At 35.8% G+C, this 19,300-nt stretch overlaps 1 protein-coding gene across 1 annotated transcript in view; it reads left to right on the top strand.

Annotated features, from left to right (window-relative positions):
• The window catches only part of si:ch211-221n20.8 (neurogenic locus notch homolog protein 3), a 36,437-nt gene that overhangs the window by 9,671 nt on the left and 7,466 nt on the right, over nt 1-19,300 (top strand). The window contains exons 8-12 of the mRNA XM_035775772.2: nt 16,843-16,965; nt 17,146-17,268; nt 17,419-17,541; nt 18,519-18,641; nt 18,929-19,051. Coding sequence (XP_035631665.2) covers nt 16,843-16,965; nt 17,146-17,268; nt 17,419-17,541; nt 18,519-18,641; nt 18,929-19,051 — 615 coding nt within the window. The remainder of the gene's footprint in view (nt 1-16,842; nt 16,966-17,145; nt 17,269-17,418; nt 17,542-18,518; nt 18,642-18,928; nt 19,052-19,300) is intronic.

Here is a 19,300-nt window from a genome sequence, read left to right as displayed (position 1 = left end):
CTAGTTGTTACTGCTATAATACCACATGATACCATCAGTTAGGTAATACTGTTATCATATACCACATGATACAATCAGCTAGTTGTTACTGTTATAATACCACATGATACAATCAGTTAGGTAATAGTGTAATAATACCACAATATACCATCAGTTAGGTAATACTGTAATAATACCACATGATACAATCAGCTAGTTGTTACTGTTATAATACCACATGATGCCATCAGCTAGTTGTTACTGCTATAATACCACATGATACAATCAGTTAGGTAATAGTGTAATAATACCACAATATACCATCAGTTAGGTAATACTGTAATAATACCACATGATACCATCAGTTATGATACCATCAGTTAGGTAATACTGTTATCATATACCACATGATACAATCAGCTAGTTGTTACTGTTATAATACCACATGATACAATCAGTTAGGTAATAGTGTAATAATACCACAATATACCATCAGTTAGGTAATACTGTAATAATACCACATGATACCATCAGCTAGTTGTTACTGTTATAATACAATATGATACCATCAGCTAGTTGTTACTGTTATAATACCACATGATGCCATCAGCTAGTTGTTACTGTTATAATACCACCTGATACCATCAGTTATGATACCATCAGTTAGGTTACTGTTATAATACCACATGATACAATCAGCTAGTTGTTACTGTTATAATACCACATGATGCCATCAGCTAGTTGTTACTGCTATAATACCACATGATACCATCAGTTAGGTAATACTGTTATCATATACCACATGATACAATCAGCTAGTTGTTACTGTTATAATACCACATGATACAATCAGTTAGGTAATAGTGTAATAATACCACAATATACCATCAGTTAGGTAATACTGTAATAATACCACATGATACCATCAGCTAGTTGTTACTGTTATAATACCACATGATGCCATCAGCTAGTTGTTACTGCTATAATACCACATGATACCATCAGTTAGGTAATACTGTTATCATATACCACATGATACAATCAGCTAGTTGTTACTGTTATAATACCACATGATACAATCAGTTAGGTAATAGTGTAATAATACCACAATATACCATCAGTTAGGTAATACTGTAATAATACCACATGATACCATCAGCTAGTTGTTACTGTTATAATACCACATGATGCCATCAGCTAGTTGTTACTGCTATAATACCACATGATACCATCAGTTAGGTAATACTGTTATAATACCACATGATACCATCAGCTAGTTGTTACTGTTATAATACCACATGATGCCATCAGCTAGTTGTTACTGTTATAATACCACATGATACCATCAGTTAGGTAATACTGTTATAATACCACCTGATACCATCAGTTAGGTAATACTGTTATAATACCATATGATACCATCAGCTAGTTGTTACTGTTATAATACCATATGATACCATCAGCTAGTTGTTACTGTTATAATACCACATGATACCATCAGTTAGATAATACTGTTATCATATACCACATGATACAATCAGCTAGTTGTTACTGTTATAATACCACATGATGCCATCAGCTAGTTGTTACTGTTATAATACCACATGATACCATCAGCTAGTTGTTACTGTTATAATACCACATGATGCCATCAGCTAGGTAATACTGTTATAATACCACATGATACAATCAGCTAGTTGTTACTGTTATAATACCACATGATACAATCAGCTAGTTGTTACTGTTGTAATACCACATGATGCCATCAGCTAGGTAATACTGTTATAATACCACATGATACAATCAGCTAGTTGTTACTGTTATAATACCACATGATGCCATCAGCTAGGTAATACTGTTATAATACCACATGATACAATCAGCTAGTTGTTACTGTTATAATACCACATGATGCCATCAGCTAGGTAATACTGTTATAATACCACATGATACAATCAGCTAGTTGTTACTGTTATAATACCACATGATGCCATCAGCTAGTTGTTACTGTTATAATACCACCTGATACCATCAGTTAGGTAATACTGTTATAATACCACATGATGCCATCAGCTAGTTGTTACTGTTATAATACCACATGATGCCATCAGCTAGTTGTTACTGTTGTAATACCACCTGATACCATCAGTTAGGTAATACTGTTATAATACCACATGATGCAATCAGTTAGGTAATACTGTTATAATACCATATGATACCATCAGCTAGTTGTTACTGTTATAATACCGTATACCATATGATACCATCAGCTAGTTGTTACTGTTATAATACCACATGATACCATCAGCTAGTTGTTACTGTTATAATACCACATGATGCCATCAGCTAGGTAATACTGTTATAATACCACATGATACAATCAGCTAGTTGTTACTGTTATAATACCACATGATGCCATCAGCTAGGTAATACTGTTATAATACCACATGATACAATCAGCTAGTTGTTACTGTTGTAATACCACATGATGCCATCAGCTAGGTAATACTGTTATAATACCACATGATACAATCAGCTAGTTGTTACTGTTATAATACCACATGATACAATCAGCTAGTTGTTACTGTTATAATACCACATGATGCCATCAGCTAGGTAATACTGTTATAATACCACATGATGCCATCAGCTAGGTAATACTGTTATAATACCACATGATACAATCAGCTAGTTGTTACTGTTGTAATACCACCTGATACCATCAGTTAGGTAATACTGTTATAATACCACATGATGCCATCAGCTAGTTGTTACTGTTATAATACCACATGATACCATCAGTTAGGTAATACTGTTATCATATACCACATGATACAATCAGCTAGTTGTTACTGTTATAATACCACATGATACAATCAGTTAGGTAATAGTGTAATAATACCACAATATACCATCAGTTAGGTAATACTGTAATAATACCACATGATACCATCAGCTAGTTGTTACTGTTATAATACCACATGATGCCATCAGCTAGCTGTTACTGCTATAATACCATATGATACCATCAGTTAGGTAATAGTGTAATAATACCACAATATACCATCAGTTAGGTAATACTGTAATAATACCACATGATACCATCAGCTAGTTGTTACTGTTATAATACCACATGATACAATCAGCTAGTTGTTACTGTTATAATACCACATGATACAATCAGTTAGGTAATAGTGTAATAATACCACAATATACCATCAGTTAGGTAATACTGTAATAATACCACATGATACCATCAGCTAGTTGTTACTGTTATAATACCGTATGATACCATCAGCTAGTTGTTACTGCTATAATACCACATGATACCATCAGCTAGTTGTTACTGCTATAATACCACATGATACAATCAGCTAGTTGTTACTGTTATAATACCACATGATACAATCAGTTAGGTAATAGTGTAATAATACCACAATATACCATCAGTTAGGTAATACTGTAATAATACCACATGATACCATCAGCTAGTTGTTACTGTTATAATACCACATGATACCATCAGCTAGGTAATACTGTTATAATACCATATGATACCATCAGCTAGTTGTTACTGTTATAATACCGTATGATACCATCAGCTAGTTGTTACTGCTATAATACCACATGATACCATCAGTTAGGTAATACTGTTATAATACCATATGATACCATCAGCTAGTTGTTACTGTTATAATACCATATGATACCATCAGCTAGTTGTTACTGTTATAATACCACATGATGCCATCAGTTAGGTAATACTGTTATAATACCACATGATACCATCAGCTAGTTGTTACTGTTATAATACCACATGATGCCATCAGCTAGGTAATACTGTTATAATACCACATGATACCATCAGCTAGTTGTTACTGTTATAATACCACATGATACCATCAGTTAGGTAATACTGTTATAATACCACATGATACCATCAGTTAGGTAATACTGTTATAATACCACATGATACCATGAGCTAGTTGTTACTGTTATAATACCATATGATACCATCAGTTAGGTAATACTGTTATAATACCACGTGATACCATCAGTTAGGTAATACTGTTATAGTACCACATGATACCATCAGCTAGTTGTTACTGTTATAATACCACATGATACCATCAGTTAGGTAATACTGTTATAATACCATATGATGCCATCAGTTAGGTAATACTGTTATAATACCATATGATACCATCAGTTAGGTAATACTGTTATAATACCACCTGATACCATCAGTTAGGTAATACTGTTATAATACCATATGATGCCATCAGTTAGGTAATACTGTTATAATACCATATGATGCCATCAGTTAGGTAATACTGTTATAATACCATATGATACCATCAGTTAGGTAATACTGTTATAATACCACCTGATACCATCAGTTAGGTAATACTTTTATAATACCATATGATGCCACCAGTTAGGTAATACTGTTATAATACCATATGATACCATCAGTTAGGTAATACTGTTATAATACCATATGATACCATCAGTTAGGTAATACTGTTATAATACCACCTGATACCATCAGTTAGGTAATACTGTTATAATACCATATGATACCATCAGTTAGGTAATACTGTTATAATACCACATGATACCATCAGCTAGTTGTTACTGTTATAATACCACATGATACCATCAGCTAGTTGTTACTGTTGTAATACCACATGATACCATCAGTTAGGTAATACTGTTATAATACCATATGATACCATCAGTTAGGTAATACTGTTATAATACCATATGATACCATCAGCTAGTTGTTACTGTTATAATACCACATGATACCATCAGCTAGTTGTTACTGTTATAATACCACATGATACCATCAGTTAGGTAATACTGTTATAATACCACATGATACCATCAGCTAGTTGTTACTGTTATAATACCACATGATACCATCAGTTAGGTAATGCTGTTATAATACCACATGATACCATCAGCTAGTTGTTACTGTTGTAATACCACATGATACCATCAGTTAGGTAATACTGTTATAATACCATATGATACCATCAGTTAGGTAATACTGTTATAATACCAAATGATACCATCAGCTAGTTGTTACTGTTGTAATACCACATGATACCATCAGTTAGGTAATACTGTTATAATACCATATGATACCATCAGCTAGTTGTTACTGTTATAATACCACATGATACCATCAGTTAGGTAATACTGTTATAATACCATATGATGCCATCAGTTAGGTAATACTGTTATAATACCATATGATACCATCAGTTAGGTAATACTGTTATAATACCACATGATACCATCAGTTAGGTAATACTGTTATAATACCATATGATACCATCAGTTAGGTAATACTGTTATAATACCACCTGATACCATCAGTTAGGTAATACTGTTATAATACCACCTGATACCATCAGTTAGGTAATACTGTTATAATACCATATGATACCATCAGTTAGGCAATACTGTTATAATACCACCTGATACCATCAGTTAGGTAATACTGTTATAATACCATATGATACCATCAGTTAGGTAATACTGTTATAATACCACCTGATACCATCAGTTAGGTAATACTGTTATAATACCATATGATACCATCAGCTAGTTGTTACTGTTATAATACCACATGATACCATCAGTTAGGTAATACTGTTATAATACCACATGATACAATCAGCTAGTTGTTACTGTTATAATACCACATGATGCCATCAGTTAGATAATACTGTTATCATATACCACATGATACAATCAGCTAGTTGTTACTGTTATAATACCACATGATACAATCAGTTAGGTAATACTGTAATAATACCACATGATGCCATCAGCTAGTTGTTACTGCTATAATACCACATGATACCATCAGTTAGATAATACTGTTATCATATACCACATGATACAATCAGCTAGTTGTTACTGTTATAATACCACATGATACAATCAGTTAGGTAATACTGTAATAATACCACATGATACCATCAGTTAGGTAATACTGTTATAATACCATATGATACCATCAGCTAGTTGTTACTGTTATAATACAATATGATACCATCAGCTAGTTGTTACTGTTATAATACCACATGATACCATCAGTTAGGTAATACTGTTATAATACCACCTGATACCATCAGCTAGTTGTTACTGTTATAATACCACATGATGCCATCAGCTAGGTAATACTGTTATAATACCACCTGATACAATCAGCTAGTTGTTACTGTTATAATACCACATGATGCCATCAGCTAGGTAATACTGTTATAATACCACATGATACCATCAGCTAGTTGTTACTGTTATAATACCACATGATACCATCAGTTAGGTAATGCTGTTATAATACCACCTGATACCATCAGCTAGTTGTTACTGTTATAATACCACATGATGCCATCAGCTAGGTAATACTGTTATAATACCACCTGATACAATCAGCTAGTTGTTACTGTTATAATACCACATGATGCCATCAGCTAGGTAATACTGTTATAATACCACATGATACCATCAGCTAGTTGTTACTGTTATAATACCACATGATACCATCAGTTAGGTAATGCTGTTATAATACCACATGATACCATCAGCTAGTTGTTACTGTTGTAATACCACATGATACCATCAGTTAGGTAATACTGTTATAATACCATATGATACCATCAGTTAGGTAATACTGTTATAATACCAAATGATACCATCAGCTAGTTGTTACTGTTATAATACCACATGATACCATCAGCTAGTTACTGTAATACCACATGATACCATCAGTTAGGTAATACTGTTATAATACCATATGATACCATCAGCTAGTTGTTACTGTTATAATACCACATGATACCATCAGTTAGGTAATACTGTTATAATACCATATGATGCCATCAGTTAGGTAATACTGTTATAATACCATATGTATATACCATCAGTTAGGTAATACTGTTATAATACCACCTGATACCATCAGTTAGGTAATACTGTTATAATACCATATGATACCATCAGTTAGGTAATACTGTTATAATACCACCTGATACCATCAGTTAGGTAATACTGTTATAATACCATATGATACCATCAGTTAGGTAATACTGTTATAATACCACATGATACCATCAGTTAGGTAATACTGTTATAATACCATATGATACCATCAGTTAGGTAATACTGTTATAATACCACCTGATACCATCAGTTAGGTAATACTGTTATAATACCACCTGATACCATCAGTTAGGTAATACTGTTATAATACCATATGATACCATCAGTTAGGCAATACTGTTATAATACCACCTGATACCATCAGTTAGGTAATACTGTTATAATACCATATGATACCATCAGTTAGGTAATACTGTTATAATACCACCTGATACCATCAGTTAGGTAATACTGTTATAATACCATATGATACCATCAGCTAGTTGTTACTGTTATAATACCACATGATACCATCAGTTAGGTAATACTGTTATAATACCACCTGATACCATCAGTTAGGTAATACTGTTATAATACCACATGATACCATCAGTTAGGTAATACTGTAATAATACCACATGATACCATCAGCTAGTTGTTACTGTTATAATACCGTATGATACCATCAGCTAGTTGTTACTGCTATAATACCACATGATACCATCAGCTAGTTGTTACTGCTATAATACCACATGATACAATCAGCTAGTTGTTACTGTTATAATACCACATGATACAATCCGTTAGGTAATACTGTAATAATACCACATGATACCATCAGTTAGGTAATACTGTTATAATACCATATGATACCATCAGCTAGTTGTTACTGTTATAATACAATATGATACCATCAGCTAGTTGTTACTGTTATAATACCACATGATGCCATCAGCTAGGTAATACTGTTATAATACCACATGATACCATCAGCTAGTTGTTACTGTTATAATACCACATGATACCATCAGTTAGGTAATACTGTTATAATACCATATGATACCATCAGTTAGGTAATACTGTTATAATACCACCTGATACCATCAGTTAGGTAATACTGTTATAATACCACATGATGCCATCAGTTAGGTAATACTGTTATAATACCACCTGATACCATCAGTTAGGTAATACTGTTATAATACCATATGATACCATCAGTTAGGTAATACTGTTATAATACCACCTGATACCATCAGTTAGGTAATACTGTTATAATACCATATGATACCATCAGTTAGGTAATACTGTTATAATACCACCTGATACCATCAGTTAGGTAATACTGTTATAATGCCATATGATACCATCAGTTAGGTAATACTGTTATAATACCACCTGATACCATCAGTTAGGTAATACTGTTATAATACCATATGATACCATCAGTTAGGTAATACTGTTATAATACCACATGATACCATCAGTTAGGTAATACTGTTATAATACCACATGATACCATCAGTTAGGTAATACTGTTATAATACCACATGATACCATCAGTTAGGTAATACTGTTATAATACCACCTGATACCATCAGTTAGGTAATACTGTTATAATACCACATGATACCATCAGTTAGGTAATACTGTTATAATACCATATGATACCATCAGTTAGGTAATACTGTTATAATACCACCTTATACCATCAGTTAGGTAATACTGTTATAATACCATATGATACAATCAGTTAGGTAATACTGTTATAATACCACCTGATACCATCAGTTAGGTAATACTGTTATAATACCATGATACCATCAGTTAGGTAATACTGTTATAATACCACCTGATACCATCAGTTAGGTAATACTGTTATAATACCATATGATACCATCAGTTAGGTAATACTGTTATAATACCACCTGATACCATCAGTTAGGTAATACTGTTATAATACCATATGATACCATCAGCTAGTTGTTACTGTTATAATACCACATGATACCATCAGTTAGGTAATACTGTTATAATACCACATGATACCATCAGTTAGGTAATACTGTTATAATACCACATGTTAGGTAATACTGTTATAATACCACATGATACCATCAGCTAGTTGTTACTGTTATAATACCACATGATACCATCAGCTAGTTGTTACTGTTATAATACCACATGATACCATCAGCTAGTTGTTACTGTTATAATACCACATGATACCATCAGTTAGGTAATACTGTTATAATACCATATGTTAGGTAATACTGTTATAATACCACATGATACCATCAGTTAGGTAATACTGTTATAATACCACCTGATACCATCAGTTAGGTAATACTGTTATAATACCACATGATACCATCAGTTAGGTAATACTGTTATAATACCACATGATACCATGAGCTAGCTGTTACTGTTATAGTACCACATGATACCATCAGCTAGTTGTTGCTGTTATAATACCACATGATACCATCAGTTAGGTAATACTGTAATAATACCACAATGATACCATCAGTTAGGTAATACTGTTATAGTACCACCTGATACCATCAGTTAGGTAATACTGTTATAATACCATATGATACCATCAGTTAGGTTACTGTTATAATACCACCTGATACCATCAGTTAGGTAATACTGTTATAATACCATATGATACCATCAGTTAGGTAATACTGTTATAATACCACCTGATACCATCAGTTAGGTAATACTGTTATAATACCATATGATACCATCAGCTAGTTGTTACTGTTATAATACCACATGATACCATCAGTTAGGTAATACTGTTATAATACCACCTGATACCATCAGTTAGGTAATACTGTTATAATACCACATGATACCATCAGTTAGGTAATACTGTTATAATACCACATGATACAATCAGCTAGTTGTTACTGTTATAATACCACATGATACAATCAGCTAGTTGTTACTGTTATAATACCACATGATGCCATCAGCTAGTTGTTACTGCTATAATACCACATGATACCATCAGTTAGATAATACTGTTATCATATACCACATGATACAATCAGCTAGTTAGTTACTGTTATAATACCACATGATACAATCAGTTAGGTAATACTGTAATAATACCACATGATACCATCAGTTAGGTAATACTGTTATAATACCATATGATACCATCAGCTAGTTGTTACTGTTATAATACAATATGATACCATCAGCTAGTTGTTACTGTTATAATACCACATGATACCATCAGTTAGGTAATACTGTTATAATACCACCTGATACCATCAGCTAGTTGTTACTGTTATAATACCACATGATGCCATCAGTTAGGTAATACTGTTATAATACCACCTGATACAATCAGCTAGTTGTTACTGTTATAATACCACATGATGCCATCAGCTAGGTAATACTGTTATAATACCACATGATACCATCAGCTAGTTGTTACTGTTATAATACCACATGATACCATCAGTTAGGTAATACTGTTATAATACCACCTGATACCATCAGCTAGTTGTTACTGTTATAATACCACATGATGCCATCAGCTAGGTAATACTGTTATAATACCACCTGATACAATCAGCTAGTTGTTACTGTTATAATACCACATGATGCCATCAGCTAGGTAATACTGTTATAATACCACATGATACCATCAGCTAGTTGTTACTGTTATAATACCACATGATACCATCAGTTAGGTAATCAGCTGTTATAATACCACATGATACCATCAGCTAGTTGTTACTGTTGTAATACCACATGATACCATCAGTTAGGTAATACTGTTATAATACCATATGATACCATCAGTTAGGTTACATCAGTTAGGTAATACTGTTATAATACCAAATGATACCATCAGCTAGTTGTTACTGTTGTAATACCACATGATACCATCAGTTAGGTAATACTGTTATAATACCATATGATACCATCAGCTAGTTGTTACTGTTATAATACCACATGATACCATCAGTTAGGTAATACTGTTATAATACCATATGATGCCATCAGTTAGGTAATACTGTTATAATACCATATGTATGATACCATCAGTTAGGTAATACTGTTATAATACCACCTGATACCATCAGTTAGGTAATACTGTTATAATACCATATGATACCATCAGTTAGGTAATACTGTTATAATACCACCTGATACCATCAGTTAGGTAATACTGTTATAATACCATATGATACCATCAGTTAGGTAATACTGTTATAATACCACATGATACCATCAGTTAGGTAATACTGTTATAATACCATATGATACCATCAGTTAGGTAATACTGTTATAATACCACCTGATACCATCAGTTAGGTAATACTGTTATAATACCACCTGATACCATCAGTTAGGTAATACTGTTATAATACCATATGATACCATCAGTTAGGCAATACTGTTATAATACCACCTGATACCATCAGTTAGGTAATACTGTTATAATACCATATGATACCATCAGTTAGGTAATACTGTTATAATACCACCTGATACCATCAGTTAGGTAATACTGTTATAATACCATATGATACCATCAGCTAGTTGTTACTGTTATAATACCACATGATACCATCAGTTAGGTAATACTGTTATAATACCACCTGATACCATCAGTTAGGTAATACTGTTATAATACCACATGATACCATCAGTTAGGTAATACTGTTATAATACCACATGATACAATCAGCTAGTTGTTACTGTTATAATACCACATGATGCCATCAGCTAGTTGTTACTGCTATAATACCACATGATACCATCAGTTAGATAATACTGTTATCATATACCACATGATACAATCAGCTAGTTGTTACTGTTATAATACCACATGATACAATCAGTTAGGTAATACTGTAATAATACCACATGATACCATCAGTTAGGTAATACTGTTATAATACCATATGATACCATCAGCTAGTTGTTACTGTTATAATACAATATGATACCATCAGCTAGTTGTTACTGTTATAATACCACATGATGCCATCAGCTAGGTAATACTGTTATAATACCACATGATACCATCAGCTAGTTGTTACTGTTATAATACCACATGATACCATCAGTTAGGTAATACTGTTATAATACCATATGATACCATCAGTTAGGTAATACTGTTATAATACCACCTGATACCATCAGTTAGGTAATACTGTTATAATACCACATGATGCCATCAGTTAGGTAATACTGTTATAATACCACCTGATACCATCAGTTAGGTAATACTGTTATAATACCATATGATACCATCAGTTAGGTAATACTGTTATAATACCACCTGATACCATCAGTTAGGTAATACTGTTATAATACCATATGATACCATCAGTTAGGTAATACTGTTATAATACCACCTGATACCATCAGTTAGGTAATACTGTTATAATGCCATATGATACCATCAGTTAGGTAATACTGTTATAATACCACCTGATACCATCAGTTAGGTAATACTGTTATAATACCATATGATACCATCAGTTAGGTAATACTGTTATAATACCATATGATACCATCAGTTAGGTAATACTGTTATAATACCACCTGATACCATCAGTTAGGTAATACTGTTATAATACCACATGATGCCATCAGTTAGGTAATACTGTTATAATACCACCTGATACCATCAGTTAGGTAATACTGTTATAATACCATATGATACCATCAGTTAGGTAATACTGTTATAATACCATATGATACCATCAGTTAGGTAATACTGTTATAATACCACCTTATACCATCAGTTAGGTAATACTGTTATAATACCATATGATACAATCAGTTAGGTAATACTGTTATAATACCACCTGATACCATCAGTTAGGTAATACTGTTATAATACCATATGATACCATCAGTTAGGTAATACTGTTATAATACCACCTGATACCATCAGTTAGGTAATACTGTTATAATACCATATGATACCATCAGTTAGGTAATACTGTTATAATACCACCTGATACCATCAGTTAGGTAATACTGTTATAATACCATATGATACCATCAGCTAGTTGTTACTGTTATAATACCACATGATACCATCAGTTAGGTAATACTGTTATAATACCACATGATACCATCAGTTAGGTAATACTGTTATAATACCGCATGATACCATCAGTTAGGTAATACTGTTATAATACCACATGATACAATCAGCTAGTTGTTACTGCTATAATACCATATGATACCATCAGCTAGTTGTTACTGTTATAATACCACATGATACCATCAGCTAGTTGTTACTGTTATAATACCATATGATACCATCAGTTAGGTAATACTGTTATAATACCATATGATACCATCAGTTAGGTAATACTGTTATAATACCACATGATACCATCAGTTAGGTAATACTGTTATAATACCACATGATACCATCAGTTAGGTAATACTGTTATAATACCACCTGATACCATCAGTTAGGTAATACTGTTATAATACCATATGATACCATCAGCTAGCTGTTACTGTTATAGTACCACATGATACCATCAGCTAGTTGTTGCTGTTATAATACCACATGATACCATCAGTTAGGTAATACTGTAATAATACCACAATATACCATCAGTTAGGTAATACTGTTATAGTACCACATGATACAATCAGTTAGGTAATAATGTTATAATACCACAATATACCATCAGTTAGGTAATACTGTTATAGTACCACATGATACAATCAGTTAGGTAATAATGTTATAATACCACAATATACCATCAGTTAGGTAATACTGTTATAGTACCACATGATACAATCAGTTAGGTAATAATGTTATAATACCACATGATACCATCAGCTAGTTGTTACTGTTATAATACCACATGATACCATCAGCTAGCTGTTACTGTTATAATACCACATGATACCATCAGTTAGGTAATACTGTTATAATACCACATGATACCATCAGTTAGGTAATGCTGTTATAATACCATATGATACCATCAGCTAGTTGTTACTGTTATAATACCACATGATACCATCAGCTAGCTGTTACTGTTATAATACCACATGATACCATCGGTTAGGTAATACTGTTATAATACCACATGATTCCATCAGCTAGCTGTTACTGTTATAATTTACATTTACATTTAAGTCATTGAGCAGACGCTCTTATCCAGAGCGACTTACAAATTGGTGCATTCACCTTATGACATCCAGTGGAACAGCCACTTTACAATTGTGCATCTAAATCTTTTAGAGGGGGGGGGGTGAGAAGGATTACTTATCCTATCCTAGGTATTCCTTAAAGAGGTGGGGTTTCAGGTGTCTCCGGAAGGTGGTGATTGACTCCGCTGTCCTGGCGTCGTGAGGGAGTTTGTTCCACCATTGGGGGGCCAGAGCAGCGAACAGTTTTGACTGGGCTGAGCGGGAACTGTACTTCCTCAGTGGTAGGGAGGCGAGCAGGCCATAGGTGGATGAACGCAGTGCCCTTGTTTGGGTGTAGGGCCTGATCAGAGCCTGGAGGTACTGAGGTGCCGTTCCCTTCACAGCTCCGTAGGCAAGCACCATGGTCTTGTAGCGGATGCGAGCTTCAACTGGAAGCCAGTGGAGAGAGCGGAGGAGCGGGGTGACGTGAGAGAACTTGGGAAGGTTGAACACCAGACGGGCTGCGGCGTTCTGGATGAGTTGTAGGGGTTTAATGGCACAGGCAGGGAGCCCAGCCAACAGCGAGTTGCAGTAATCCAGACGGGAGATGACAAGTGCCTGGATTAGGACCTGATACCATCAGTTAGGTAATACTGTTATAATACCATATGATACTCGTATGATAATGTGTCACTATTGTTCTCTCTTGTTCGGCACTTGATGTTTTCTCATCTCAGCTAGGTTTGTTGGCAATGGTATCGCAGTGTTAAAATGAATCCAAATTATGAAAATAAATGATTTTAACTTTAATATTGTAAGAATTATATATTAATGGTGCAGATACAAATGTTATAGCCTTGGGGTCCAGTAGAGTATCAAATAAGTTGTAAACAGATATAATCTGGGCACCATTAGATTGTTCAGATGTTTCGAATTATTGGTTACGTACACTACCATTCAAAAGTTTGGGGTCACTTAGAAATGTCCTTGTTTTTGAAAGAAAAACACATTGTTTGTCAAATTGATCAGAAATACAGTGTACGACGTGTTAATGTTGTAAATGACAATTGCAGCTGGAAACGGCAGATTCTTTTGTGGAATATCTACATAGGCGTACAGAGGCCCATTATCAGCAACCATCACTCCTGTGTTCCAATGGCACGTTGTGTTAGCTAATCCAAGTTTATCATTTTAAAATGCTAATTGATCATTAGAAACCCCTTTTGCAATTATGTTAGCACATATGAAAACAGTTGTTCTGATTAAAGAAGCAATAAAACTGGCATTCTTTAGACTAGTTGAGTATCTGGAGCATTAGCATTTGTGGGTTTGATTACAGGCTCAAAATGGCCAGAAACAAAGCCCTTTCTTCTGAAACTCGTCAGTCTATACTTGTTCTGAGAAATGAAGGCGATTTCATGTGAGAAATTGCCAAGAAACTGAAGATCTCGTACACCGCTGTGTACTACTCCCTTCACCGAACAGCGCAAACTGGCTCTAACCAGAATAGAAAGAGGAGTGGGAGGCCCCGGTGCACAACTGAGCAAGAGGACAAGTACATTAGAGTGTCTAGTTTGAGAAACAGACGCTTCACAAATCCTCAACTGGCAGCTTCATTAAATAGTACCCGTCTCAACGTCAACAGTGAAGAGTCAACTCCGGGATGCTGGCATTCTAGGCAGAGTTACAAAGAAAAAGCCATATCTCAGACTGGCCAATAAAAAGAAAAGATTAAGATGGGCAAAAGAACACAGACACTGGACAGAGGAACTCTGCCTCGAAGGCTAGTATCCCAGTTATGTTAGCGTGTGTTGCGGGTATGATACTGTATTTGTGTCACTGTTCCAATACTTTTGGAGCTCACTGTATCGTCCTCCACTGTCCCTGTCCATAAATACAGGGCTCGAATCATCATTGATCTTCTGCTCGCAAACACACATGACCATCCTCCTTGAAAACATTACCAACCGTTTGAGGTATACCGAAGGTAGCAATTGGATAGCTCCATCGGCGACATTTCAAGCTAGCGGTGGAGTGAGTTTACGGTACATTCTTAACTCTGTTACATTAGCGTGTTAATAGCAGACCCTGCACAATAATAATGGGTGTGCAGTAGGTTGATAACGATATCAGCCAAATATGTTGGGTTGAAACATTTAAAACATCATTCCTAGCTTATTAGAAATGAGTAATTAAGTGAATGGGCGAGATTAAAAAAGGCAAATTGGGGCTAATTTGAATGGGTGCCAACAGCAGATTCTTACGTGTGTAACCCAGTAGACCCTTCATGACCGCCCTGAGAAGCTTCCGGTTTGTGGACCTATGGCTCACGGTTCACGCTCGATGCATGATTTACTGGTCCTTTGGGGTCCATGCAGGACCACCCAAAAACTGACTTATCTTCTGTGATGTAAGTATTTCTTCATTGCTTCATTTTTTCTCTCTCTGTCTCTCTCTCTCTCTCTCTCTCTCTCTCTCTCTCTCTCTCTCTCTCTCTCTGTCTCTCTCTGCCTCTCTGTCTCTCTCTCTCTCTCTCTCTCTCTGTCTCTCTCTGTCTCTCTCTCTCTCTCTGTCTCTCTCCCTCTCTCTCTCTCTCTCTCTCTCTCTCTCTCTCTCTCTCTCTCTCTCTCTCTCTCTCTCTCTCTCTCTCTCTCTCTCTCTCTCTCTCTCTCTCTCTCTCTCTCTGTCTCTCTCTCTCTCTCTCTCTCTCTCTCTCTCTCTCTCTCTCTCTCTCTCTCTCTCTCTCTCTCTCTCTCTCTCTCTCTCTCTCTTTCACAGATGTGGATGAGTGCATGGAAACTCCAGATGTGTGTGCTGGTCAGGGTGTGTGTGAGAACACTTTTGGGAGTTATAAGTGTGTCTGCCAAAGAGGTTACCGGGGCAATGGCTCATACTGTGAGGGTAAGAAGCAATGTCATTGCATAACAGAACTGAACATTTCTGTGGAAAATGTATTTTAGATTTAGAGAGTTTAATAGTCACAGGGTTGCAGATGGAATTTGATGTTGATTTGTTGACAATGACTTGTGTCCCCTCTCTCCCTCCCTCCTCTCTCTCTCTCTTTCTGTCTCTCTACTCCAGATGAGAATGAGTGTGCATCAGGGCGTCACGGTTGTGATACTAATGCTCGCTGTGGGAACATCATTGGCTCCTACTTCTGCCAGTGTTACCAGGGCTTCAATGGGGATGGCCTCTCTTGCTTCGGTGGGTGAGACAGAAGCAGATGGCTTGTGTGTGTGGATGTGTGTGGATGTCTGTGCGTGTGTGCTCAAGGTGTTGCTGTACATACCATTGTTTTACTGTGCTCTACTACAGTGTATTATTATGGATGTCTGTTTATTGCCATGGTTACAGATGTTGATGAGTGTGCCCTGAGCAATGGTCACTGTGAGCACAACTGCACCAACGAGCCAGGAGGCTACAGCTGCCACTGTGGCATAGGCTACCAGCTAGCCCAGGATGGACACAACTGCTCAGGTAAACTACAGTACTGCACTGGTAAACTACAGTACTGCACTGGTAAACTACAGTAATGCACTGATAAACTACAGTGCTGCACAGTAAACTACAGTACTACAGGGTAAACTACAGTACTGCAGGGTAAACTACAGTACTGCACTGGTAAACTATAGTACTGCACTGGTCAACTACAGTACTACACTGTAAACTACAGTACTGCACTGGTAAACTACAATACTACACAGGTTAAAGGTCCAATGCAGCTGTTTTTATCTCAATATCCAATCATTTCTGGGTAACAATTAAGTAGCTTACTATGATTGTTTTTGATTTTAAAAAAAATTAAAAAGAAAAAACTATTGCTTCTTAGCGAAGACTAATTTCTCAAGTAAGAATTTTTCTAGTACTGTCTGGGAGGGGTCTGAGTGGGGAGGGAAAAACTGAAAACTAGCCGTTAATGGCAGAGAGGTTTGAAACTCTCTTTCTTATTGGCCTGTTAACTAAATTACCACATAGTGATGTCACCATGTAAGGCCAAAACTCCCTCCCACCAAAACAGGATGAAATTTCAGGCTGTCTTTTCAAACAGCTCTTACACTTAAAAGGGCAATATCATAGTTCTCACAATTTGACAGTATTATTCCAACCTCATAGTGTGGAAATATTTAGAATACACAGGGAAATCACGTTTTTCACTGCACTGGGCTTTTAACTACAATTCACCACAGGTTTACTACTGTACTGCACTGGTAAACAACAGTACTGAACAGGTCAACTACAGCACTGCACAATTACTAGAGTATTCTACTCCATGTACAGGTAAAGAGCATATCGCTATTAACACAGACAGACAGAATGCTCTCCTTTGTGTACTCATAAAGAGTAAACTACCAGTAACATATATAGAGTACATAGCTAGTGAACTACCTACAGTACACTACAGAGCTAATGAATACGCACTAACCTGAATCTCCTCCCTGTCCTTGGTCCCCCAGACGTTGATGAGTGTGTGGTGCAGAACGGGACGTGTGAGCAGGTGTGCACCAACACGCAGGGCTCCTTCCTGTGTTCCTGCCGACCTGGCTACCAGCTTCACATCGACCGCCACAGCTGTGTAGGTCAGTAGTCAGTGGGCCGCTAAGATCCAGTTAAGCCTTGTTCTGGCCCAGTTCTGCTACTGTAAAACCACCTCGGAAAAGCATACTGTAGAGTAGGATGGTAATCTATCCAACTAGACAGTATGTTAGCAGTAAAGTAGTCAGCCTAGACTCCCTAGAGTGTTGTCTTTTTTTCCGGACTTATGTTCAGTTTTTGAGAAATGCACTTTATTTTGCTTGTCATGTGTCTGTTTGATATCGCTAACTGTAACACAATTAGTAATTTGGTGTGTGTGTGTGTGTGTTAGATATCGACGAGTGTAAGCTCCAGAACGGGGGCTGCTCCCACACCTGCACCAACACACCGGGGGGCCACACGTGTTCCTGTCCCGCCCCTCTACTGCTGCACGCGGACAATACCAGCTGTGTCAGTACGTCCCCCACCTTCTCCTCACCTCACCTCACCTCACTGTGTGTGTGTTTGTTTGAATTTGTCACGGTGCCCCACAAAGAAACCCAGACCGACAGTGTGCATGACTGCATCCTTATTTTTGACTATGGTATTGTACTCCTGTCAACTTTCCGTCAAGTGATTTCTCGCAGTGCTCCACAAAGAAACTCAGACCTACGTTTCCAAAAGTCGGCGTTTCAACACACACGAGAGTGTGTGTGGTGAGTGA

Source organism: Oncorhynchus keta, chromosome 1, assembly GCF_023373465.1.
Source record: "Oncorhynchus keta strain PuntledgeMale-10-30-2019 chromosome 1, Oket_V2, whole genome shotgun sequence".
In the NCBI taxonomy this organism is placed as follows: Eukaryota; Metazoa; Chordata; class Actinopteri; order Salmoniformes; family Salmonidae; genus Oncorhynchus; species Oncorhynchus keta.
This window is presented reverse-complemented; position numbering and strand designations above follow the sequence as displayed.